Source organism: Camelus dromedarius, chromosome 34 (assembly GCF_036321535.1).
Source record: "Camelus dromedarius isolate mCamDro1 chromosome 34, mCamDro1.pat, whole genome shotgun sequence".
Lineage (NCBI taxonomy): Eukaryota > Metazoa > Chordata > Mammalia > Artiodactyla > Camelidae > Camelus > Camelus dromedarius.
In genome coordinates, this window is record NC_087469.1 from 6713433 (window position 1) to 6740665 (window position 27233).

General features: G+C 42.7%; 1 protein-coding gene across 9 annotated transcripts in view; it reads right to left on the minus strand.

The window, feature by feature from the left end:
- The window catches only part of CADM1 (cell adhesion molecule 1), a 321388-nt gene that overhangs the window by 44918 nt on the left and 249237 nt on the right, over positions 1–27233 (minus strand). For all 9 annotated transcript variants that reach the window (XM_064482070.1, XM_064482072.1, XM_031443640.2 and 6 more), the window contains exons 2-7: positions 26215–26361; positions 24468–24620; positions 17910–18047; positions 15717–15875; positions 3728–3827; positions 439–611 (exon numbers count right to left, since the gene is read on the minus strand). In XM_064482070.1, the coding sequence (XP_064338140.1) occupies positions 439–611; positions 3728–3827; positions 15717–15875; positions 17910–18047; positions 24468–24620; positions 26215–26361 (870 nt within the window). The remainder of the gene's footprint in view (positions 1–438; positions 612–3727; positions 3828–15716; positions 15876–17909; positions 18048–24467; positions 24621–26214; positions 26362–27233) is intronic.

A 27233-nucleotide genomic window follows, 5' to 3' on the forward strand; every position in this document is an offset into this window, starting at 1 on the left:
GAATGTAATAGCTTCATGCTGAAAATAGGATAGTTCTGCTCATCAAAGCAGGAGAAAGGCTGGCCCAGGTATCATCGGAAATACCACTGGGGATAGACTTTCTGAGCTGAAAAGCCACTAATTGGTAAGGCGGAATTTCGCAGTCATTATTTCTCACATAATCTCCATAGCCGGGGCTTGAGGACAGAGCTGCCCTACTCAGCGTGAGCAGAGCATGGGATCTCGTGGGGAATCCCCACGACTAGACGGGGAGAAGGAAAGGCGCTGTCCTCCGGGTGGAGGTGCTGAACGCCACCTCAGGCCAGGCTCGTTTCATCGCTGGAGGAAACAAACTGGTTTTTTGGTTTTCAACTTGACCAAAAGCTCTGGGCATGAATCACCAGCAGCAGCTACATTGTGAATGAGCTGAATGGAAGAGGGCTTCACCTTCTCACGTACCGTATACATACAGCATATAATCCGAATGAGCTTTCCCCACTATGTTGGAAGCCTCGCAGCGGTAGGTACCATTATCTGTTTTGTTTAGGTTATTGATGAACAGGTTAGGCCCCGACAGGACGGCGTGTTGAGGCATTTCATCATCGACTCTCACCCAAGTTACCATCAACGGCCTGCAGAGGAGAGGGAGAGAGATCGGCAGCATTATTATTTCCCACCAAGACGTCTGTGTCAAACTTCTCAACCACGCAGTAAATGAATCACATGCAGGGTGACACAATTAAAGAGGACCGACTGGAGATATTTTAAGTTCACAGAATTACAACTGTGAAGGCGCCACAAATCTGTTTGGAATATCATTAAAAAAAATTATCAGGTGTTGAAAAACTTTCAACAGACCACAAGCAGGAATCTCATTATTTCCAATTCATCTTCAACAAATCAGCAAATAAACCAATGTGCCCTATTTTTATGCCCTGCTGTGTGGCTTCACACCAATTCAGACAGGACAGAGCTCACCTATTGTTAATCATCTCATTAATTAGGGGGAAAAAATCAAATCCTTGGCTAGTGATTCATGCATTAATCTCATGGTTACTAACACACCAAGATCCTTGCTTAGAAAGCCACTTGTGATATTTAAGTGGATTTCAAGTTTTGCAAAAAAGGAATGGACTTTACATCTGAATAGTGCTTTCTCTGGCCTCTGCTGTTTGAAAAATCACCTCTTTTCATTCTGGAAAGATGCAATCACTTCCTCTCCCCTTATCCCTTACCCATAACCCCACCTCTTCCAGCTCAAGATGCCACCGTATCCTCTGATGCCCCAACCCATTTAATCTATATGTTCCTTGGCAAAATGCCTTCCTTCCCTGTCTCTCCAAGGTCCGTAGGCCATTCCCCATCTCCCCTGTGTGTGCACCTGCCGGCCCTCAGTTCGAGGGACCAGCTCTCAGGGTAATGGCTGTGGAGGGACTGCACCTCCACATGGACTTCTAGGGTCCTACGGCACTTGCTTATCAGAAAGGAGTTTGTTTTAGTGATTTAAAGGCCATGTTTGTATCCATCAGGAAAAAGTGAATTTCATAAGATGCTCCAGTGCCCAAACTGCATGCCACACACAGGATCTTTTCAAACTCACTGAATTTCTAATTTCAGCTCTTCAGGGCGGCTCCTTCAATCCACTATGGAATCGAGGCCACCTAGGACTAGGCCTGAACATTTCCTTTTGAAAGAAAGGGCCACAGAGATGCCAGCGTAAAAGTAGCTTCCTTTAGGAACCGTGTTGTGACCCAAGACCCCTACTTCAATAAAGAACGGATACACAACAGAGCCCTGTCAAGTAGCATTCCAGTTTTCAAATGGGATGTGAAGTCACAATTTTTCTTTAATTACACATGGGTTTGTCACAACCCAGTAAATTATTTAAAAATTAGTCCTGCAAATGTCCACCTTGTAGGCAATGGCTAATAGAACCAAAGGCCGTCAGACCTCTGGTCCTGCCGCTTGACAGCTGAAACCATCAGTGGGGTAAGTGCTGAGAATATTCACCACATTTAATGGCATGTTAAATTACCATTTTTATTGTATGCAATTTCTTGAGAAAATAAATAGGTGATATGCTAGAAGGCCGAGTACCACGTGTTGCTCATACAACCAGGGACCCGGTCCTATTTGAGAGGAACAAACACTCTCTCTGGCATAAATGTCCTGAAGGAAACATGTAATTTACTGGCCCTACAGCACATTCAATTGAACACAGTACCTTCTTCAGAGGGAAAAAAAAAAGCACGGAAACAAACTACAGGTTAGCAAGCCACAGTCTGTAAATGTGGTTAACGTGGCTGAATGTGCTATTGCATGTGGCAAGGGGATGGCGACAGGTTTTTTTTTGCCACCGGATTGTTTTGAAGGAAAGAGGTTAACAGGGGTGGAATTCAAACAGGTTACACAAAGAAAGAGCTGAGTCTTTTGCAGAGTTCAAAAGAGAAGACGGCTCTGCTAAAGCTGGAAGCGCTTAAAATCAAGTCACTTGGAAACACCCGAGGAAAAGCAAATCAGAACCGAGACCACCTCCTCCTTCCCAAAGGTGATCTTTACAGCTCTGAACGGTTATTATAGAGAAAAGCAAATTCTTGCCCCTGGAGAAGTGCGCACAAAGTAGGGAGGGCTGACGTGGGAAGAGAGCCCACGGCAGCCAGGCTCCCTGCGGCTCTGTGTTCCCCATCACCGAGCATCGCTTAGCTGTAATAGGGAGAATTCTTTCCAAAGACTTTGGGGAAGCTTTGTTAAGATGCTCCGGGGTCCTTGTATGAAAACTGTGATAAGGATGCTGGTTAGCAAAACTCTGAGAGGGGAAAAAAAAATCACAGTACAGGGACAGCAGAGGGAGCTCAATGCTGTTTTTTGTTGGGGCCACTAGGAGTCTGAGCGCTCCCAATGCCCACATGGACCTGTGGTTCCATGTGATGAGTCCACGGATTGTTTTTTTCCCTCAGAAACAGGTAAAAACACTTTTCACTCATATTAGGAAGATGAAAGGATTCCCTCTTCCTCCCCAAACTAAACTGAGTAATAGCTAACGTGGTACCACCACGTGGCTTGGGCGCTGTCTTATGGAGATAACATATGTGGTTTCCCTAATTCGCTTTCATTCATTTAGCAGGAGCAAGTGAATTAGCTTTTTCATACTTGTCAATAAAATAAGAGTGTTCCAATAAAATAAGAGTTAGTTCTTTTCTCTTATGCAGTAGTATGTATATGTTCCTTGAGAAAAATTCCAGAACCATTCCTTACTAATGAAAATATTTCTAGGAGTCACTTTTCCTTGAGAGAAGAGGAAAAATGAAAGTCAGGGCAAATTCATTGGCCTACAGCTGGCCCTAAACACAGTGGCTTAATTTAAGCCTGAAAACCATCTTTCCAGCAGCTTAGACATTAACACAGAAGGTAGCAGATATATTATTAGACTATGGGCCCGCTAAAAATTTATTAGGACTATTTTGTGTGTGTGAGAGAAAACAGTGCTGACAATCATGTTGATGATAATAAAACAGAATTAGCTGAGATTTCAGTCTGAGCTGGCATTTCATTTTTCTCCTGATCCTCACCCTTAAGGACCAGAGATTATTCGTTTCCCTTTTCACGGGATATTCTTTTATTTCCTGAAAACGCTTCCATCCTTGACAGCAGGAGACAGGTGACAAGCCAATGAGTTGTGAACGCACATCTCTGCGTTGTGACATTTACTGCTCACGACCCTCTGCCAACCTTGGCCTTCGGAACTTACTGGGGCTTCCCGATGGCTTCACATGTTAACTCAAGCGCGTCCCCTTCCCGGGTTAGGCCTTGTAGAGGATAAGTCATCTGAATATGCACTTGCGGCTTATCTGTGTGACAACAACACAAAGTATAATGTTTAGCAAATGATATCATCAGGCAGAACCAGACACACGCGCTGTCACAAACCCCACACCGGCAGCACTCACTCTCCCCCCATCCTCCTGCCTTCAGTAACATCCTTCTAATTAGTTAGTAATCCTGGCATTTGCTCAAATTAAATTGACTAATAACTCTAAGGAGCGAACCACGAACAGATAAGAGATTCATAAGCCAACTGTGCCACATCAAACATTTCCTGTGAAATACATTTTGTTACATTGAAGTTTATCTCCAGACTCACTCAAGCTAAAGGAAACTCATTTGCCTTCATGCTGAGGTGAAGCCACAGATATATGTGGTGCTCAGAATTGATACATTTTATCACAGATCCTATACTACTATGTGACAATATGTTGTGACACTGCATATTAATGTTTGCCTCTTCTGTGCTCTTGTGTTCCAGTGGGAGAGGCAAAACTCCTGAATTCCACTCAAATGGCTCTAAGAATAAAGAACTGGGAGGTTCTGGATGCCTTTAATGAAACTCCATGATGTCAAAACGTAAACATAGAAGAAGGAAGGAAACTGACAGTTACTGAGAGCCGACTATCGTCGCAATCATCACTGGTGGTGGAAGGAGCCTAGTTATAAGGATGAGAACATTGGGACCCAGAGAATGATGTAGGTCGTCCAAGGTCACAGAGATAACATAAAGAGAGACAGCCCCATGAAATGTACATCGGGAGGGATTTCTGATTCAAAACCACATTTCCCAATGGCAATTCATAATTAAAACCAAGAATACCAAGTATGGCTTCCTAATGCAGCAAAGTACTTAGGTATTCCTAAGTGATGTATTCCTCAGTGTAAGTGAATATCTTAGTGATGGAGATCTTATTTCCACTATTTAAAAACTGTGTTTGTGAGTTTGTGGGGGTGTGGGAATGAAAGAGGAAGGCTAGGAGGTACAGGGGTTGGGGTGCTGGAATTAACTAAGATGCACACACAAATACATTTACAAATAAAACCTCAGTGGAATTGGGAGATTTTTTTTTTTTCTCCTCTGCTGAATTAACAAGCTATCAGTCCCTATATCAGTTTTCTCAGTTAATTCTGCGGCTCTGTAAATGTATATTTTTTGGAAAGGTACCCAAGAGGTAATAAAGGTGAAAGGGCAGGACGTCAGTTGGCTGAAAGGTCAAAATAATTTCCATAACTTTACTTTCTCGGACAATCCCACCCCCTAAACAATAGCCCCTTGGCCTTTCACAAGCAATGGTTAGTTCATTAAATATATTCACCCTATGGAAAAAGTGAGCAAAGAGCGATACGGATTCACGCCACGGAATAACAGAGCAAAAAGCAATTCGGCAGGGCTCAGCGATCTCAACCTGTACACTGCCAAATAAGTTGCACAAGGTCCTCTCTAGGGACAGCTGCTTTCTGGATGTATTTTTATAGTCGTGTTCCTAGCACTGGAGCTTCCTCTTATGTCTCTGAAAACCACGTGGCATTCAAAACCTTTTAAGAGAGGCTTCTTGCACATCAGTGTGCACTGCACACTGAATTGGTGATGCTTTCTAAGGAGTTAAGTCACTTGCCAGAGAACGTAAGTTAACAGGCCCGACAGCTCCAGCTGACCCCTGCAAGTAACACGGTTCTATTCTTGGACTTGTGGACAAAGGAAATGTCTAACAGCAAGATGGCGTGGGGGTCTCCAGATACTGATAACTGGGTTGGGAAGGAGGTCGTTAAAAAGAGGCAGAGACGCTCGTAAAGGGTAGACAGGATGATCTTGCATGAGAGCTGGCTGCTGGCCTAGAGCTGCAGACGCTCTCGTTGGCTGAATACAACCACTGGGTGACATTCGCGGGTCTGGTTTTTTTTTTTTTTTTTTTTGGGTGGTATAACACACATGCACACAGAGCTAGTTGATAAAGTTTAAAAGATACCCCAAAAGGTACAAAATAAATAAATACATAAATAATAGGTAAAGGTTATGCCACTGAAAATACAGACAACAAAACACCGGCTCCCTTAGAGTTCCTACCCAGAAAAAGCAGCACTTAGGAGTTCCTGGTGAGTGGAACCTCTGTCGCTCTTACCCAGGGAACCGTTCTGGGCGAGGCTAAATTTAAAGCCCCAGATTTGGGCTGAAATGTAACATTTGCTTATAGGTTAATCTCTGATCCATGGAAGGTCTGCATTTTCCATGCACTGCTGACTTTGACCCATTAACTAAGGGGAAGCAGAATGCTTGCTGGTCTATGTAGAAGGTGTTTTTTTTTTTTTTTTTGGTCCTTTTTTTTCTTTGTGTAATTTACAAGCAAACAGAGAGAGTGTATTTTTCAGCACAGCTCACTAAGGGTTTTTTCATGCTCAACTTCCATTAATAATAAAGACAGTGCTGAAAATCTATCCGCCCTGCCTTTTCAGTACCACTGAGCTTGTTTTAGTTAAATGCTTTTCACGTTCCTAATGGCTATTTACCAGTTGTCAATTACTCACATAAATTGGGAAGACTAAGCGAAGGGCTTGCTGTACCTGGAATTTACGTTAAAAAAAAATCATATACTGAGCCATAGGAAGTACACCCTCAATTTTGATAACAGATTTTCCCAATTTACTCTTTCGGTTTCTGGAGAAACATCTACCATCTACTTATGGGTACAGCTGCCACAGTTTCCTTAATAGCTGGCTGGAAAGGTAAACATTAATTTTGCTTGTATTATGCAGAAAAATGCCCTCCTCTGGTGACATGTGCAGTATTTGCAGGCATATGATTCGACTGTGGGCAGCTGAGCTATCTTCACGCCCAGCCTAGGCGCCAAACAGAGGGTCTATGTGCCAAGATCCATCTCTGGGTAAAGGAAACTTAAAAACCAAATTCGATTCTCCCTCCTTCGCCCTGAAAGAGGAACTCGAGTATTCTCAACAGGTGCAATAGAAGCCCTGGGACCCCACTGGCACCTCTAGAATCCAGGGATTCAATTTTCCCAGGAAGATCCTGAATATAAGGCGCATATGTCAAAATACTGAACAACCCATGTGGCTGACTGAATAGCCCAGAGCTTACCACTTATATTTTAATTATGTTCATAAATCAAATATTATAACCCACCGAATCTTTTCTGAAACAGAACCAAACTCCAAGATTTATTTTTAAGTAATGAGGTAAGGCCCAGGATGTTTTCTGGGTGATCGTTTTATGCCTTGGTTGGTGTTGGAAGGCACAAGGCCAGGTGACACTTTCTACCCAAGTGCAGTCACTGCCCAGAAATGTATCACTCAGAGTGGCTTCATGTCATTATAAAATGGAACTGCTATATAAAAATAAGAAGAATAGTTCGTTCTGGGCACTCATGGAACATTAGTTATAGAGATGGCATCACCAACAGCCAATCAATTAGGTTGAGGGATCTGAGGTTTTCATAATACACTGTAATTAAACAAACAAAAAAAAACCCGTGAAAGATTTTTAACAAGACTGCTAGAGCAGACAAAATTTGTCCATTCGTCAAAGTCACACAGAGGGTTAAATACCAGGAGGCTTTAGGTCACACTACAGCGGCAACCAATTAAAAAAATAATATTAGAAAGACAGTCTGATTTGATGAGACTCTCTTTAAATGGACTTTGCTCGCTCTATAAAGGGAAAAATATATATAAAAGGAAACTCTTAAAGAGGTTAGAATGGCTTGCTGGCAGATTTCAATTGATTTCATGCCAGCCTGACCTTGCACTACATTCTATGATCTTTTCAGAAGATGAAACTCAAGACGCTGGAACCTGTATGTCACTTTCCCATGTAAATGAAAAGTCACAGTCTTCTTCACACTAACACATCAGGTCTTTAATAACATTTCTTATTGAAAAAGGACTTTGTGGTTTCCTTTTGCCTGGGGTGTCACCCTTCCCAGGTACCAGAGAGGAGGAGAACTGAAGCAAGAGGGAAGGCGCCCTGATACTCCGGCAGGGGGAGGCCTGTCATTCCAGGTGCTCCTGACACTTTCCCTCCCTGGGAGTTTCTCCATCAGGGGATGTGGGCATCAAATGCTCTTTGAGGTGCTGATGGCATGCCGGCCCAAGGACCTGAGGGCAAATCTGCTCCTGCAGGTGCCCGTGGGACACAGGCGCTTCAGTGGCCCTTACTTCGATGTCGCCCAATATTCTGAAACACCAGTTAGAGTGAGACTGGATGCCTGTGGACCAAGTGCTAATTGTTTCAGGCCTACTGGGGAGAAGGCAGGGCAGCGGGGCCCCAGATGTATCAGAACAGCTGGGAGATGGTTTGGGTCAGTGCCTGTGCATTCGGCTGCGGAAGCACTGACTGAAAATCTTTGTCCATCAATGGAGGATTACTGCAGTTTGGAGGAGCACGACAATGCAGAGATAACCCTGAGATCTGGTGAGTAGGAGGGGCTCTTGGAGCCGAAAGCAAGAATCAGCCCCTATAACATGGCCACCTAAATGGCGGGGAGAGAGGACCGCTTTGCTCTGAAGGAGGGCGATGTCTCGTCCCACGAGGTGGTTGGGGCAGGTTAGAGAACAGAGTCACAGCGAGCTCTCAGAGGAGTTAACGAGAACATCTTGCAAAAGGTTTGCTTTCCATTGTCATCATTCATTCATGAACAATTTTCACTGCCGCTTATTTTGTTTGTTCGCAAGGTGAAGGACTTCCTGCTGGCGCATCTGTTGTATAAATCGGAGCACTTAAGCCGCACTTGGAGAGGAGGGCTGAGCTACTGTTAGCGGGATGAGCCAAATCTGGGGGGGCGGCCGTGGGGCCAGAGAGCCCGCGCCACTTTCCACAGTCAAATGCAATTTCCTCTTGCTGCAACTTGTAAGTAGTTTTGTGGATATTGAAATGACTGTTTATCCAACAGAATCAAATTTTATTCTGTGATGTTGTGGCAGAAAGTTGTTTCCAGTGCCTTTTAAGTGGGGTGCACACTCACTATCACACAGCACTCTTCCATATCGTTGAGAAATCCTCAAAATTTGAAAGTGAATGCTGGGTGAGAAAGCCTTCATGGCAGGATTTCCTGCACAAGAATGTTAGCTCTATAAGAAGAAAATTTCTTGTTTTTTTGGTATCCCTGGTGCCCAGAACAGTGCCAGTGCTTGGCATGCAGTGGGCATTCCATACAGATTTACCAAGTGAATGAATGAATGAGACAGCAGGGAAAATATTGGGGTATGGACTTCTGGCTCTGCTACAAGAAAAACAAAAACGAAAACAAAACAACAAGCAGCCCAGAATCCATCTTAGCCAAGTTATAAGATAAACCAGGCACGTTAAAATTTTCAAGTGTCTGTTTGAGCATACATCCATTCGAACAGGGCAACCCAAACTGCAAATGCTCCAACAAGAGCTGGGGGAAAGGCTTTTACAGAGAAGACGTGGACGTAAAGCAAAGGAATTATTTGATTGGTTAGCATTTGAGCTGTTGCCTTATCTGGGAAGCCTGGTTAGCTGCTTGTGATTGGCTGTGTTTAAGTTTCACTTCCTGGGAGTCCAGTGACCCTAGATTAGGTTTCAGTTTGTTTATGTAAGTTACCAAGGTATCAGAGTCACCTAATTAGACTGGTCCTACAGCCTCCCTGTTTAATCACTTTAAAAGCCCCCATCGCAAGACATAATTCCCTTTTTCTTTTAGAAGGTCAGTCCGGCTCCCCACGTCTGAGGTTCAGCCCAGGTGTTGTGATTTACATGCTTCCATTTCATTCCACATTTCCTTAGTATTTTTGGGTGTATCTCAAGGTGGTATCTTAAAGGAAATCATAAAAGATGTTGGACCATTCTTTTTTAGATTTTTGAGGTGTTCGCTTCACAACCACTTCAACTTCCACAGAATCAACATTTGATCTTGAGTTAAAAACCATTAAGAGTGCACATGAGAAGCCTACTTTCACCACATAGTATTCAACGTCCACAGCCACAGAGAGACATCTCTCCCAAATACATTAGGTCAGACAGTGAGACACGGGAAGACAGTCCTAGTTAAGACGCCTCTTATCAAGAAAGCAGGGAAGATGGCAAAGGCCTTCTTCCCCAAGAGTCATGTCAGTCAAGTCTTGCTCACAATGTATCTGGCCCAATGTTAACTCGCTGTTTTTTGAGTATTGGTACTCAGCCTCCTGTCCCCTTTGGCACTGCAAAATGCCTCACCAATGCTCTGTAGAGTTAATAGTGTCAGGAACTGAGACCCACCTCTACTCTGTGTTAACACAAAAAATGATACGTTAAAACGTTAGTTTGATTCAAGGGGTTGCCATGCCTTGATTATTTCTCAAGAGGAATGATAAATCCAGAAATAACTTCCCTGAGACTCAATTTATCACTTTAAAAAAATAAAGGAAAGGGAGAGTGGGAGGAAGAGTACATCCTTTAAAAGAAAAACAAAAAACCAGAGATCACAGAGAAACAGGGCAAATCAGAAAACGCCAGTTATTATGCTTTGAAGAATACAACCTGGGAACAGAACTGATGGGGGAGAGAATGTGATATGGGTGCTGCCATTGGAAACTGTGTCTTATCTTATCTTATCTTCCATTCCAAACAGGAAAGATTTTCCAATTTCCAGGTTTTTCTCCCTTCTTCACTGCAGGGCACCATCGATACCAGACAAACATTTATTTTGGCACAGATAAAGAATAGATTTTGATCATCTCCTCAATGCCCAAATTTCCCCCAATTGAAGGAATGAAAGAAAAAAAAATCAAGCCTTCTGCAGACCCTGGGTGCACAGGAATATGGATTTACAAAATACCTGGCTACACTGAGTCAATAAAACTCATTTTGAAAATGATACCCACGAACACGATGAACTGTCGGATGATAAGCAGAGCAGGGAAGGCATTCAAACGCCCATTTTGAGAGTCTTTGTTTTCATTCTCCCTTTCAAAACTCATCTCTTAATTTTTTTTTTTTTCAGATATGCACACACACAAAACCCTCACTGGAGGAGGATTTTTGCAAAACATTTTAAAGGGCGAGGCTGTGATGGGGGAAAGCAAAAGACACACAGCAGTCATTCCAGAGCCTTGGATTCACCTGGGTCCAGAGTAAGGCTTCCCCCTCGCACGGCAATCTGAATTTCATACTGAGGGTCACAGCTTCTCTTTGAATTCCCAGCTCATGTCGCTATGTGTTGCCACCTTGATGCTATTTAGACAGTTTTCTTTTAACGCTCAGACACTGAACTGCTCTCCTTTAAACAGGCTTTTATTTGACAAGAGTGTGTTCACTCAGATCTGAAGCCCCACTAACCGGGCTACAATTGTATCACGTTCTGCTGTAATCAACCATGTTGTAAATTTCAGCAACGCTCCATCGACATACATTCGAAAGAGTAAAAACCACACAGAAAGAGTTGAGGGTCACACAGCTCAGAACATGAAAAGCAAAACTGTTCTCTGCCTAACATCTAAGGAAAGAGAGCTTTGAATTCCAGCTCGCGAGCATAATTATTTTCTGTTTTAAACGTTTAACTGCGTGCTGCCGCCGTATCCTTGCTGAGACCCAGAATGAAAGCTAGAAAACTAAGAGCCCTACTGTATGTTCTTCGTTCCCAGCAACGGTCCTAGGAGAAAACCTTATTAATGAGCTTGCAAACGAGCACCCAACAGGGAAATGTCACAAACAAGAGCGGCTAATGCCCCAGAAAATCAAATAACTGAACACTTGGCTGATTGTGGTGCCTTTCATATTTATAATAAAAAAAAAAGGGAGGGGGGGACATTAATTCACTAATTCTGAGAGGTCAACACCTTGCTGAACAAAACAACTCATTTATTTATGTTCAGAAATCTCCAGATGATAAATTACATTGATGTTAATCACTTCCATGCATACTACACAATTAATATCTGTACTCACCAAAAACTTAAGGATTATTAAAAGTATGACAGCATACACATCTGGCTGATTTTTCACATAATTGGGCACAACAATTTCTCCTGGCACCACAAATAAGTGTCCTACCAAATGAATGCTGCAAAATTTTGTGTTCAATTAATTAGGACTTAAATCCACAAGACAAAAGGGATTCCAAGTTACAGCTCAAGACCTGTCTTCTAGGCAACACGGTAGCACTCTGTCTCGAGGAGAGAGTGCAAAACTTGCCCTCATTTCCCTCTTCCTCCTTCTTGTCATTTTTAAAGTGAGGTGTTTTAATGGCATACAACGTAGGTTTTCATAATTTCACTTCCTTTTTAAAAAATAATATTTCTTAAAAGGATGCAATTTATACAGAACTCAAATCCATTATCTGTCATCTTACCGTGTTCTCAGTCTGATTAATATCCATCTGCCTTCAATGAGGCAGAGAGAGGTTTTCATAAACCTCTGTGTAGCAAAGTGGGCCGGGCTGAGCTAAGTGAAGCACTTACCACCACTGCTACCTATCAGTTGAGATTTGCCCCCAGGGTGGTCTCCTTTACCCAGAGGAGAGTGATTCTTAATCTGAGGTCCACGGACCAGCTCAGGGTTTCCTGGTGATAAACTGATGTTTATCACTGAGTATAAGAAATCTTTCTAGGTGGCAAAGGAAAGGACGTTAAAAAATAATAGTTATATATTGCTTTTTAATGTTTATTAGCTATACTATACATAGCAAATAAAACTCATGATTTTACAGGTGTTTTTACATAGGGCTTGGCTAGGTTAAAGCAGTAAGAGGACTTAAAGAAACATTCTAAATGAGGTAAGAACACAGATGATCTGTGGATTTGGTAAAACTTGTGAAAGTGGAATAGGGAAATTGTGTAGGGTAAATAGACTCCCTAAACTGGAAGGAAAATGTGGTGAATGTTCATCTTTTCCAGTTCCACAGCTGTCAAAGGATTTTTAAAGGGGTCAACGATCTCTAAAAAGTTGAGAACTGCTGACAATTAAAAAATAATGATCTAATGTTACTCCTCACAGGGTTTCCAAAATAATTCACCATCCATGCAGACTGGCTGCTGAATCTCATGCATTCAAGTATCTCTTCTCTTCGCACGGCCATCAAGATATGGTGCTGCTTGTCTATGGAGAGAAGGGTCCTAGGGGAGGAATGGAACTGAACCACCAACACCGCTGGCCGAGGGCTGAGAACGCTCAAGAGACCAGTGACTGAGTGCCTTGGGCGTCTGAGGCACGAGGCTTTTCGTCATCTGTGGCTGCTGGTGTTCAAGGGCAGTAAAACTGGTGGGTAATGAAGTAGAGGATTCCAATTGTGTCTGAAGAAGCTACTTAAGGAATTTCTGGCTGACTCCGCCAATTTTTCAGCAGTGGGCTGGAGAAATGGAGGAATGGAGGGTAGTGGGCCATCAGCTGACTTCCTTGAGCACAGAGAGTCTTCTTTAAGATGCCAAACCAGACTCTAAACTCCATTCAGATCAACAGAACGCTCTGTAATCCTTAATCTTCCTTTATGTGAAAAGACATTTTTCCCCACGTACCTTCCGAGAAATGGTGTTTCAAGGATACAATGTCTGCGTGGCTTACGTTGGGTAAAAGAACAGAGAATCTCCTATTAAAAGGGTGCCATGTAAAAGTAAAAAATGATCCATGGAGGTATCTTCACTTGAGGAAGGCGTTTAAAGTCACCTTCCTGCAGTTAAGGGCTAGCAGTACGTGTAAGACCGAGGTCAAATGGATTCAGATATGGAGTTTTATCCCTTTTCTTAGAAGGACAAATCTCACTTGAATCTTCAAAAGAAAATGCTTTCTAAAGATCATTAGCAAGTCTTCCAAGGGGTAGGAGGTGTAGTGCTTCAAAGATTTTGCATTTGGGAGTGAGTGCAATTTTGTAGGTGGGTGGGGAAGACACTGGGAAACTAAGAGTTTAGGGGTGGGAACCGGGTGAGTATCTACTCAGGTCTCACAAAGGAGCTGATGTATTATTAAGGCTAATGGGCCCCTACAAGGAAAGTTAATGGATATTAAGTTTGCTTAAATGAATTACATATTAACAAAGTTACAAGAAATCTCCTATCTGCCAATTTAGATAATATCTGATCGTTTCTGTTTTCCCATTATAGGGACATTACACCACAATAGTTCTAGCGATGTGAAAATTATAAGCATGATGCCCATAATGAAGCTACATAATGAAGTAGAGGAAATGAATTAACAAGAAGAACCTGCATTATGTAATGTTAAATTGAGCCAGGCTCACAGCGGAGGCTGGAATGGGATGGTCTCGCAGAAGCAACTTTGTGTAACTTTCCCTTATTTCCTGTTTTGCTCAATTTAAACAGGTGATAAAAACTGTAGTGGGATGGAGAGCGGTCCCCCAAATATACGTCTACTTCCTACCCTCTGACACCCGTGACGGTGGCTTATTTGGAAAAGGGGTCTTTGCAGATGCAATTAAGTTAAGGATATTGAACTGAGACCATTGTGGGTTATCTGGGTGGGCCCTAAGTCCAATGACAAGTATCCTTACAAGAGACACACAGAAGAAGGCCAGGTCAAGATGGAGACAGATGGGAGTGATGTGGTCGCAAGCCAAGGAACACCCAGAGCCACCAGAAGCCAGAAAAGGCAAGGAAGGATCTTCCCCCTAGAGCTTTTGGAGGGAGCCTGGCCATGCTGACACCTTGATTTCAGACTTCTGTCCTCCAGAATGGCGAGAGAATACATTTCTGTTGTTTTTGAAGCCACTAGTATGTGGAAATCTGTTACGGCAGCCCTTAAGAAATGAACAGAATTCTTGGAGGGTCATGCTCTTCTTTATCTGATGCCCTGTCATAGCCATCTAACCGAACTCTTGTAACACCTTCACTGTGCACCACACTCAAGTATCACCTGGAATTTTTCAGAGGCCGTGTTATAGAAGCCTTTTGATAAGAAGTGAGAAGCTGGATACTCAGCCACAACCTTGGTGCAAGAATAACTGTGTACAAAAACCATATATTTTTTGCACAAGTAGCAGAACCCAGAGGAGATAAGCAGGGGGGAACATCTTTAGTCTCCAGGGCGCAGGGAGGAGACACTCACCACCACCCAGCTTTTATTGATGGAGCCATCAAGACCGTGGCACTGATACCAAAGAGCCCCACTTTTAAACTCATCGCTTTAATTTAGGCTTAAAGTGGAAGAGAACATGCAACTTACAACAAAACACTGATGTTCAGTGGGAATAAAATCCCTTCGCTAAAAAAAATTCAGCACTTAACGATAGGGTTAATACAGCTGGGGGGTGGAAATTACCCTAGATTTTGAAGTTGGCATAGAAATGATTACAGTCAATATTCACAAAATTTAATTAATTAAGCCATGCGCTAGAGCAGATTGGAATCATTTTAAAATTTTACATTTGGGTTAAATGTAGTATTTTCAGAATCCTCACTGGCACTAAGATGGCAGTGTTTCAGTAAAATAATCCTTTGATTATTTTTCTACCGAGACAACAAGAGAAAAATTCTATCTAAACTATCTAAAAACATATGTATTCAATAAGTGGCTTCTGAAGTGTTTTTCAAAAACTGCTACTCTGTACCCTCAGGATAAAATACTTGCGGTGATGCTACAGTTTAAGTGTTTGTGTCCCCCCCACAAACTCGTATGTTGAAATCTGAATCCCCAGTGTGATAGGATTAGGCGGTGGGGCCTTTGGGAAATGCCTAGATTGTGAGGGTTTCACCCTCACAAATGGGACTCATGCTCTTACAACAGAGGGTCCAGAGAGCTCTCTGGCCGCTTCCACCGCATGAGGGCACAGGGAGAAGGCGCCAGCCACGAACCAGGAGGAGGAGGGCTCTCGCTGGGACGTGGCCATGCCGGTGCCCTGACCTTGGACTTCCCAGCCTCCATAACGGCACGCAGTAAGTTTCTGTTGTTTGTAGGCCACCAGCCTGTGGGAGGTTTGCCAGGGCCGCCTGAACGGACTAAGACGGGTACTCACACTGCACTTCCAGGTACCGCTGGGTCTGCAGGTTTCCAGTGACGGCAGGGTGCTCCACCTGGCAGATCACCGGGACCCCGTCATCCTCCTTGTGCACCTTTAGCATCAGCTGACTAGTCACAGTGTACATGTCTGACCACTCCTCCACCTCCGATTTGCCTGGCGGGTACCAAGAAACCAGAGTTGAGTGAATTTCCGTCTCTCTGTTTGTATATCCTCCTCCTTCCCCCAGTAGTACTATTTTAGCAAACACAATGGGAGTCACTGGGATAAGGGTACTGTGTGGGCAGATAACTGATAAAATGAAAATTTCCTACTTTTCAGCCTGGCAGGATAGTATCTAAGATAAAATCAGCTGCATATATTATATACTATTTTTATTGACATATGTTACATAATGTTTCTTCTGTCTTAAAACTGCCCACAAAAAAGGCAGCTGGAAGTTGACCCATTTTGACATCTGACTGCTCAAGGCGTTCAGGAGGAGGGAAGAGAACTCAAGGCTTTTTTCCCCCTACAACCATCTGAACTTAACACATCTACGCTGTGACGCGGTTTAAAAATTCCAGGACAGCATCCAAACCCCTTCAGTCATTCAATCGGGAGTAAAGATATAAACAACCCTCTTTGCCCACCCCCATCAGCAACAATGAAGAGGGAAAGTAACTAAACAGATTTACATAATTGAAATTGTAATTGAAATGTTCAAACTCAGAGACTTTGGGAAGAGCACAGAAAGTGCAGTGGCAGTGGAGAGAGCAGAGTAAGATATAGGCTTCAGGCCAGAAGGGAGCCACATCCAAGAACACCCAGAAAGGGAGGGAGGAGGCTTCCGGATGGGATGAATAGGCTGAGGAGGCCCCTTTCCCGAACTCAGCACTCCCCGGGACATGACGCACCATTAACTTTCTTTTAATGTTTTGTACTTATCGGTACACATTTAATGGCTCAATTCACTTAGACAGAAAAGCAGAGGGGAAATGAGAAACTCCTTCCTTCCAAAACCATACCTAGGAAATAGGAGATGAAAACAGAGCAAGCTTTTTGAAACTTAAGCTGTTATATATAGATTTCTCTGTTTCCAAGTATAGATTTTTATATCCTCTTTCTAAAAGGACTTCTTCCTTTCTTCCTGGCACTCTTTATTTATTTAACAAGCAACTGCAGAGCACTTACCTTGGCCCAGACACTAGCTCCATGCTTTATAGATATTCCTGCATTTCACCTTTATAAGAATCACATAAGGTATGGAAATACAAATATCCCCATTATAGAGAAAACTGAGGCACACAGCTAGCATTTTCTGTCCAAAGACCAGAGGAGTTCAGCCCCTGAGTCCTTTGTACTGGGTACAACTTGCAAGGCAACCTTTTGCAAAGAAAGGAATCAGAATGCTGACCTGCCTGAGAAACTGACAAGAAATGGTCAACTAGGGGGTAGGCTGGATCCCTCAGGCCATGCAGAGGCTCAGGGGGCAGGTGTCTGAGGATCCAGGAATCAAGTCTGGAGGCCCAGTGCCGAGGGAGAGGCGATGGGATGGGGGCAGGGTTACAGGAGCTGTCCGCACTGCCACCAGGGAATCAGAAGCTTTGCAAAATAACAGGCTGGTGACACGCTCATAAATTTTGCAAGAAGGGTGGTGCCTGCAAACTCACAATTAAGATAAATTCTTAGTCCGCTTAGTGCAACCACTCTCGCAGGAAAAGCACGCTGTCAAAACAGCTGAGAGTCCCACAGATGTTTGGATGACTCTGTAGTCACCATTCACTGTTTATTTTTTTCAGTGCATAATGTGAGAATTTGGGGTCCTGACCCACCCTGGGTCACAGGGTAAAAGCAAGGAGAGCTAAAGGTACGGACGTGGCCAGCCTGAGCTCAGGGGACACCTCGGTGGGTCTAACTGGTCTAGAGAGTTCTAGTTTACAGGTCTGGTTCTTTCTAAGCCTCTGAACAAACCTCTAGCAACACACTGCACCATGAACCCTCAAACAACAGAAGTTGGATATGAATTAGAACAATAAACTGCTGCTATGCTTTGGCCTCAGATGCATTTAGTAACTGATTACGAACTACATCTAAATGAGTATTTTTGGTTGGGGGCATATCTTGCATCAACCTTTGCATTCCGGAAAGGTATACTCTTGCGGGGATTAAGTGCCGACTGGCTACAGTGCAGGGCAACTCGCATCTTACCTTTTAGCTCCTTGTTCCCTTTGAACCACCTGATGGTCGTGGCTGGCTTGCTGGCCATGGCGGTACAGTTGACCTCAATCTCCTCACCTTCCACCGCCGTGTCTTTCTGGATATCGATCATCAGATTACGTGGTGGGACTGCAAATTAAACATGTGTGCATTTTAAACACAGAGTATACTTCTGGACATAATTCTTCTATTCATTAGAAATGAGGACCATTGCTGTCAAAAAGAGAGAAAAATAATATACATGCTTGGTGGGAATTTAAAACAAACTGCCACTGGAGGGAACAAAGAAGACATAGAAAGTCATCATCAAATAAAGCGAGTTATGCAAACTCACTTAATCTAGAATTTCTCTCCTAAAGTTATCTGATAAAACGACCAGTCTCCCACTCCCAAGATATCAGTGACCAAGTCATAACAATACAGATACTAGACAACTTATGAATCAGTCATTAGGAAATTGACCAGGAAGCAGATATAAAAGTCAGAGGAGTACACACTGTGGAAATTACCATCCTTATCTGGAAACTTCTGAAAAGAATATTTCTCCTTGAACTCAACCCTTGGATTTCAATTTTCAGAGTCAACCAGCAAAGATCAAAACCGTGGAGTCCCGTGAAAGAATCACTCACCATAAACACACGTGGAAAACCTGTGCCACGGAGCCAGTTCCACTCACTTAAAAATATTCAGAGACCCAGGATACGATCAGGACCTCCAATTTTAAAGTCATACAATCCTTTAGACACGAGGATGCAGTAATACAGGAAATGCCAGTTAACTTGCAATGATTCTACATATTCTCAGCTCCAAAGCTCCAGATTTTGGAAACCAAAGGTGAGAGAGGCTATTAAGTGCTTGTAAGTAGATGGATACCTCAGAATTAACACCTCCCTTCTCTCGGCATATTCAACACAGATGTCAACACAGATGTTGAATATGTCAACACACCTATACAACACAGGTGTCATAAAATGGTTAGAATATAATATTTTGGGGCTAAAATGCTGAACATCCCATCAAGCGTGTGTAGGATGACGGTGGTGATGAAGAGAGTGTGTTATCTGCTCTGAAGCCAAGATGGCAGTGAAACTTCACAGAAGGTGCAACCTTACCTTGAGAATGAGCTTCTTGAAATAAAAATCAGTGAGAATACTGAATTTGGTAGACGGAATCTAAGAAAATGTGCCCTGACCACCGTGAATAAGCAAAGACGGTTCTAAGACTTATGATTAATAAGTTTCTCAATGCAGAAGAGAAACAAGAAATTAAATATGTATAAACATGCCATCCTGATGATCAAGTTGAATAATAAATCTCTGATGCAGCTTCAATAAATTATGGGATTAAACCATGTATTTGGGATTTCCAACTGTTCCAGTCCAATGTGAAAATTCTGCCCACAGGAAGACTTTTACACTGAATTGAAGCAGTTGAGAATTCCTATAGAGAATGATGGAAAAGGAAAAGGGGAACGATTTGTGTGTATGTTTCTCAGCAAGATAGTTGGGGGGCTGGGGAGGGGGGTATAACCATTAGAGTGAGAGCAGGCTTTTTCTTTGCTCCTCACGTAACAGGAAACTAACACAGTTGCTCAACTGGACACGTTACTAAAGTGATATGGCCCCAATGAGTCGTTAAACGTGGCCAAGAACTACCCCAGTTTACATTTTAAGAAAAAAGTTAGCATAAAGAGAGACAGTCTAATATTCAGTTTGGAGCTGCACATCTGCCAGTGTCTTTAAGACACAGAAAGGCGGGGACAAAAGAGCATGGGGAGACTTCAGTTAGCTATTTCCTCAACACAGTTTATCCTTGGTAGATGACAGTCGGGTCGGTTACAGATGTCCCTTACACGGACCTAGGGAGTTAACAGGGAATACAGAGACTAGACGCCTGGGACCAACAAAGACTACCAAATTCTGAGTGCGGTGTACTAGGAACATTGAAAAAATCCCATCATTAGCGCAAATGTCAGAAGAAAAGACTGTTCAAGCTGGAAGAAAATAAGATCTTGGTGAGCCGTGAGGAACAGAATACAAGGCTTGGGTAAAAAGGGAAACGACTGTGGAGGAAAAGAGCTAGGAACGTCCCCCCAGCAAATGTAGGAATGGAAGTCAAACAACATTTATTCTTTTCAAGGTCCAGGCAAAAATAAAAACAGCGTGATGAAAATAATTCCTGGTGTTGACACAGGCAGTGATTTTCAGTGGGAAATGTAACTGAGTACTGTAATTGATGGGACACGACTCAATTTAAGGAAACTCAAACTGAGTAGGGGATACTCCCGGAAGGTGGCTCTCTTAGGATGAGACAGAAAGAGGACGGGTTGCTGAAGGTGCTGTAACATACTAAGCTCTCTTCCCTGGAAGACACCACCAAATGGAACAGATCAGCTCCCGGCATGCGTGGATAACTTCGGAAGAAACACCTTGATGGTCATTCTGCCGTAATCTGGGAACGTTCCTGATGGGAACAGATCCAGGAGTTGTTAAAAGGTTTCGGCAAATGTCAACTGTCGAGTCTCACTGGCATGAAGGCTCAAAAACCAGTCTTTGTCAGCTATTTGTTTTGTGTTCCTGGGTATCTCTCCTTCATCCTCTCCTCCTTCATGTGGAGCCTGAAGACACCTGAGCGCTCTCTCTCCTCCTCACAGGCTCCTTCCAACCACCACGAGCTAGCCATCCTCTGTGGAGTTTCTGAGTGGAGGAAGTATTCATTCTCTCCATGAGATGAGGATGGTCGTAAGAATGATGCTGTGTTCTTTCCACGTCATTGGTAATGGCTGCTGCTTCAAAGTCAGGCAGTGGCAAGGAGTAGGTATAAATTAGGCCAGGGGAAAATTTCAATATCTCTTAGATTTTGTTTGGGGGCTGAGAGCATGACTGGCAGCAAAGATGTCTTTATCTGGATTACCTACCGTTTGGTATTACCCATGTCAATATCTCCTCTACTGCAGCGGGTAGACCCCACCGGTCCCTAACCCTTCCTAGTGACCCCTGTGCCCATGCTGGCTCCTCTGAAGAACTGACATCACCTTTAACTTGACAGCTAAAGCAAACATGTGCAAAATGTCAAAAGTGTTGGAAAACACGACCAGTGTAGAAAACTAAAGGACTTTTTGATTGTTGAGAAGAGCATGCTGAGAAATAGTTGAATGATTCTCTTCCAAGCCCATAAACAGTTTTCTCAAGATTGTGGGCAGTGTTTCTGATCTCTACTAAGATTAGAAGAAGAAACAGTCATGTCTAGTAGGAGTTGTTTGGTTTACAAGTATAAAATAAAATCCGATAATGTGAGTCATAATGGTTTATTGATATCAGTCATAAAGTTGACGTCTCTCAGATTTTTTTTTAAGCGAGAAAGCTTTGGAAAATGTAAATGAGGTGATCTAAGTCTGTCTTTCTGAAAAGGGGATTGGAGAAGAAAATCTTAAAGTTTCTTTTGGTCTATTAATTCTCCCATTTTCCCTTTAACTTCATAATGTCTACTTGACTACGAAAGAGGTTAGTAAAATATAAAAATCCTTTTATAAGAAAAATGAATTAAAACTGCTACTAACCAGAGAATACACTTACACATGGTCCACTACACAGACACATTTACTAAAAACTGCCTGAAGCCATTAATGAAAATAACCAAAGATGTATCTAAGGAGGTGCATATAGATAAAAGCCTGAATGAAAATCCCATAGAGGAAAATGCTAGAAAATAGCAAAGAAATGTCAAGGTTCTTCTTCGCGAACCTCAAATCTGTAAGAGTGCTAATTATAAACATTACGCCTACAACATTAAAAAAAAAATCCACAATATCAAGATGAATCACATTAATTACAACAAAAGAGGAGTCTTAAAGCTGATCAGTACGTGAAATCTCACTCTAAGACCCTTTAAAATAATTAGGTTCTCCTGTTCTTGGAATCTTAAGAGTGAACACTAATCTTGGAAGGACAGGGCTGTAATAATATTAGCTACTATTATCAGTAACTATATTAATCTTAAAGCAGTGTATTCTCTCTTGTTCCTCTCTGCTCATGAATAGCAGTGTAAAGAGAGTCCTCCACTCCGATCTGAAGAAACAAACTCATCACAAGTGGAGGGAGTGAATGAATACCCCAAAGGCACCCAGAGGCAAGCAAAATATCACAGGAGAGTTTCCAGTTTTCACATGGAAAAGGTAATAAACATAATCGTAACTAGCAGACACCCAGCTCTGTGTCTTATAATGATGCTGAAATTTTTGCTGAACACTTCGCACAGCTAATAGAGGCACATGCACTGAAATGAGCATCTTCAACCTACCAAGAAGTTTGGCAGCTGTGTACGTACATATGGAGTCCTTTTCAGAGAACTCGAGAAAGCAATGAAGATGATGCTCATAGATCATTCTTCAGTCATTAGAATATCTGAAAACTCTAAACCTTAGAAGGAAGGGCTGAATATATGAGTATCAGTGAAAATTGTCAGATTTGGGAAGATGAAAGACTTAAGCACTGATGACAACAATTTTACTCCATCAAGGGATCCTAGAATACATTCAATGGAAGGAATATTAAATGAATGCATAATTATCTGCAAAAGAGCATCTCTAGTATTACTTTCAAGTATATTTAAGTTAATGCTTCTACGTAATACAAGCAGGGAACCTGTTACTTGCAGAATAATCAAACTTCCAAAAGGATTTCAGGCAAATACCTCTCAGAAGTCTAGTGCTGGGTGTATTCAGCCAAACTGGCCCAATCTCGTGGGTCTGAGAGCAAACGTACCAAATACCGAAAACGGACAGGCAGTAACTGCTTGCCAAAGGCCAGATATATTCCTGAAAACAAAAGATGTGCACCTTCGGGGAGGAAATCTTGAAACAGCAGCATTCAGGATTTTATTGAAATCAACCTAGATGAGAAGATGCAGAGGTTATGAGACAGAAGAGTAAGGTCTGTCCTGAAGTCTAAGTTTCTTGATTCTCACTGTGTGCTTTGTAACCTGGGCAAGATGGTTAAGCTCTGTCATTATCATCTCTTTCTTTGAAATAAAGATATTCATATTTAAAATGACATGTAGCGAAACATTCTGAAAATTCAAAATGGCGTAAGTACAGTCCATCTCATTGCCGTCACTTTTGGGGACATGCCATATACAGCGGTGGGTCAATGGGAAGATGGCCAATTTGAAGTGTATGCAGCTAATGAATGACTTATTCTAACGGACAAACAGCATTTTCAAAAACTTATACAGAAAAATTCTGGTTCATCTGCCAAATACCAAACTAGTTACCCCACCAAAACCTTCCACGCTTACTATTTCTGTGGGTCTAATATGGATCAAAGCCGCAATCAGAAATAAACATGCACACAGCATTAAACACAGACCACAGCCAAGGCAGCAGCATGGCCGGACATGAAACATGACTTTCAAAAATCAGTATTCCTTTTATCAATAACACCTATGTAAGCATTAGGGGTATGTTTTAGTTTAACAAATTAAAAAAAAAAAGCTCCCTATTACAGATGTGTTTAAGTAACGTAATGAGGCAGCAGTTCAATATGTATATCCATAAATACATACATGTTCACATGCATCAAGCAAAAACATCCTTCATGTCTGTCTATCCCCTTAATCTTCACATCATAACACTGAAAAGCTGCAGTCTGCTGCCTCAAATAGACTTTGACTCATCATCTTCCTGAAGGTGTAAATCAGCACTCCTGCCTCACTCTGTAGTATACACGTCCTTGAAAACTCAGTTTCAAAAACCCAAGTCGGTTGGTGTATGTGTTTATCTAAAAGGTGACTAATTCAGACCACCTTCAACACAGGAATATCTGCTGACGACAGCGAAATAAACACACCGGAACCCAGTGACTGGGATTTCGCTGCAAGTCACCATCTGGTCATCATAAATGAAGACACTCCACCCACGAGCGGCGCACCCAGCAGCCTGTCAACTGTCCTTGCTTCATATCAGCCTTGTCACCCTAGAAGTGCCTAACTCTTTTACGTCCAACAGTTGCAATTTGTGGCCAAGTGTGTGTTCACGGGGTATGATTTTTACAGCGTAATCTTGAGTACGAGCAATAAACAAGGCAGGAAGTCAAGCCGAAGAAAAGAAGATCAACAATATTAAACGAGATGTAACTCAGAAGGAAAAATCATTAAGCTGATTTCCAAACAGAGCTCTGCCTCGGGGTGCAGATGTGGTAGCCTGTCTCCCCCTCTCCTGCACGGGAAGGAAAAAAAAAAAACTCCTGGGAGTTAGAAGCAATGACATTTCATGTGGTGAGTGATTCATTTGAGGGCTCTAAATTCTCTTGATCTTTGCTTCTGAAGCTTGAGGGTTGAAACCCAAGAGCAGGTGGAATCTATAAAGACAGCTGATTGCCATTCCTTAGAGTGTTTGGCAAAATAGGCTATTTTTAAAATTCAGCAAGATGGGCGGTGATTCTTCCTAAAACAGTAAAATTTCCCATTAACCTTTTCCTTGCTGCTGGAAGCCATCTGGCAGTCGGTGCCATCTCACTCTCTTCCCAGGATAAGCCCCGAAGCATTTCTTACCCAGGACTGTGATTGTGGTGTAGCTTTCCTGTGGGGGGTCGGTGTAGAGCTGGCAAAAGTATCTTCCTTCATCAGAAATTGAGACATTTGTCAACGACACTTTGAGTTCACTGCTCGAAAAATTCAGCAGCTGGAACCTGCTGTCCTTCAAAGCTGGGAAACAAAGCACAAAGTTAGTGATGGTGAGAGAGATGACCGGCAGTCTGTGTTCCTTCCCGAGGGGGAGGAAAGAGCCAAGTGACTAGAAAGGCAGCTACAGAGTAGACACATCGATTTAAGTCTTTCCGCACCTGTTGGGCACTCCTTTGTATTTCCTGAATTCCTATTTAGGGCTTCTGCAAAACTGCATGTAGACACATATGCCTGCCCCCAAAGGAAACTCACACACGTGGATGTGTATGTACTACACACACACACACACACACACACACAGCCCTGCTGTCAGTTTTGAGCATTGAGCACTTATTCATGAATTGTTTTGAGACAGGCAGAATGAAAACAGGAGCAAAGGGCAGACCACGAGACCCCCTGAGGCTCCGCAAACTGGAAGAGTAGAATCTTTAGGATTTTAAATTGTCTCTAAAAATCTGAGGTCTTAAAAGAAATAGAGGTCCTAATATTATGAGAGAAAATAAACAAACAAACAAACAAAAATCATTATTAGGAATTGCAAAAGCAAAATGATAATCATTGGGGGAAAAAAACCAAAAAAACCTTCATGACAAAATCATCCAGTTTAATTTGGATGCATCTTTGTGTTTCTTATGATTTGCAGTGGAGATGCCAAAAGTCCATGACCTGGGGCGCACAGAGGCCTGAGACCTGGCCTGTGGTTTTCCAACTACCTTCAGCCTCGTGGTATGAAACAGATTCAGCCTAAAGTAGGAAGCCAGAGTCATCACAAAAGCAATGTATGTCGGCTTTTTATTGATTTCTAATATTCACTTTTAAAGCCCTTATATTAATTTGGCAAAGGCTGGATGAGTACATACTAATGATAAAAATTTGCTCTAAGGGTAAGAAGTTGGCTTCTCTCCTTTTCCCCTCCCTTTATCCTCTTAAATGTTCCTTAGGTCTGTCGACTCTTTCCGCAGGTCATGGATGTTCTGAGGTGCTGGGGAGAATGGAGACCAGGCAGGAAGGGACAGGCCCGACACTCGCTTTGGTTAAGCACCAATGCTCTCAAAGAGTAGTTTTTTGAAAGACATGCTTCTTGTTCTTGCCAAGCCCTGACACCCATCTGAACCACTTCTATGACATACAATTAAGTTTCCATTATTGGTTTTTGTGATATTACGTTTAGAAGGATTTTAGCACAGGGACACCCCCATCTACCACAGGCTATGTTGGCAGGAGATTTGGTTTGGGGAGAATCTTTATAGGCACAGATTACCTTGGAGACTTCAATCTTCAAACCAAACAGATTACCTTTCAGAACGCTGTATTTGCCTTGCTTTACCCTATTTGAGTTGCTTGTGTCGGCTACGTATTTGGGACTCAATTGCAATTCACCTTGAATTACTACAATCAATGCCTATTGCAAAGTAAGACTGCCTTACTTTTAAGAAGGACCATTCAAGGTTTCTATTAGGTAGGAAGATGATGACTGCATGTCTCTTCTTCCCTCTGAAGAACTGATTAAACTTTAAGCATCTAATGTTAAATTAGGGGGGAAAAAAGGAGGCCTTGGTAATCTCTTTATCAAGACAACATGTAGGAAAAAAATACTATAGAGATGGAAACTTACGCCTGAAGTCCCTGAAATAAATGGTTTGCCTGTTGGGATTCAGTAGTTGAATAACGGAGTCGTCACTCTTATTGACTTGGCAGCTGATGGTTGCAACTTCTCCCTCGATCACTGTCACGTCTTTCGTAAACAAATTCTGTCCATCACCTTAAAAAAAGGAGAAAAAAATTCCCATCAATTAAAATTTGGTTAGTAGGACCAATTAAAATGGGAAACAAGAAGTGAATCAGAAAACAGACATCAGTAGTAACATTCAGAAAGGCTGACACGTGTGCCTTTCTCCGCGGTCCACAAAATGAGTCTATTACTCTGAGCCAGAGATCTAGGGGCAAAACACAACTATGTCTGGAGACGGTGTGCTCTCAGAAGATGGGATGCCTGAGTTCCGGCCCAGGCTCCAGTGTTTTTCCTAGCTGATCAGTATGCTGGAGAGGTGTGGGGAGGTCGGAGCATGGGTGGTCCTGAGGAAATGCAGCTCTCACAGAGGGAACAGGGGAAGTACACACCCAGTCTAGCCCTCCTTATCCATGGGTTCTGCATCCCCAGATTCAGCCAACCGTAGATAGGAAAAAAAAAAATTTAGGAAGTTCTCAAAAGCAAAGCTTGGATTTGCACATGCCAGAAACTATATACACAGCATTTACGTTGTATTTACAACTATTTATATTACATTTACATTGTTAGTATTGTAAGTAATCTAGAGATGATTTAAAGATACACTTTACATTAGGGACTTGAGCATCCTCAGATTCTTGGTGTCTGCAGGGGTCCTGGAACCACTCCCCTGCAGACACCAAAGGATGACTGTACTCAACCTCACCGCACATGCCCTTGAATGCCCAGCTATTTATTGTGTAGGGGTGGGGACCTGCCTGACCAAGACTCCCTGGAATCTCAATAGAATCCTGGGAAGGCTTACAGTTCAGTTTGTCACTCTGCTCTCAGGACCAACAACCAAAGCCCCAGGCAGCCCTGAACCACACCCCTTCTATAGACTACTCCCTCCTGTCATTTAGAAA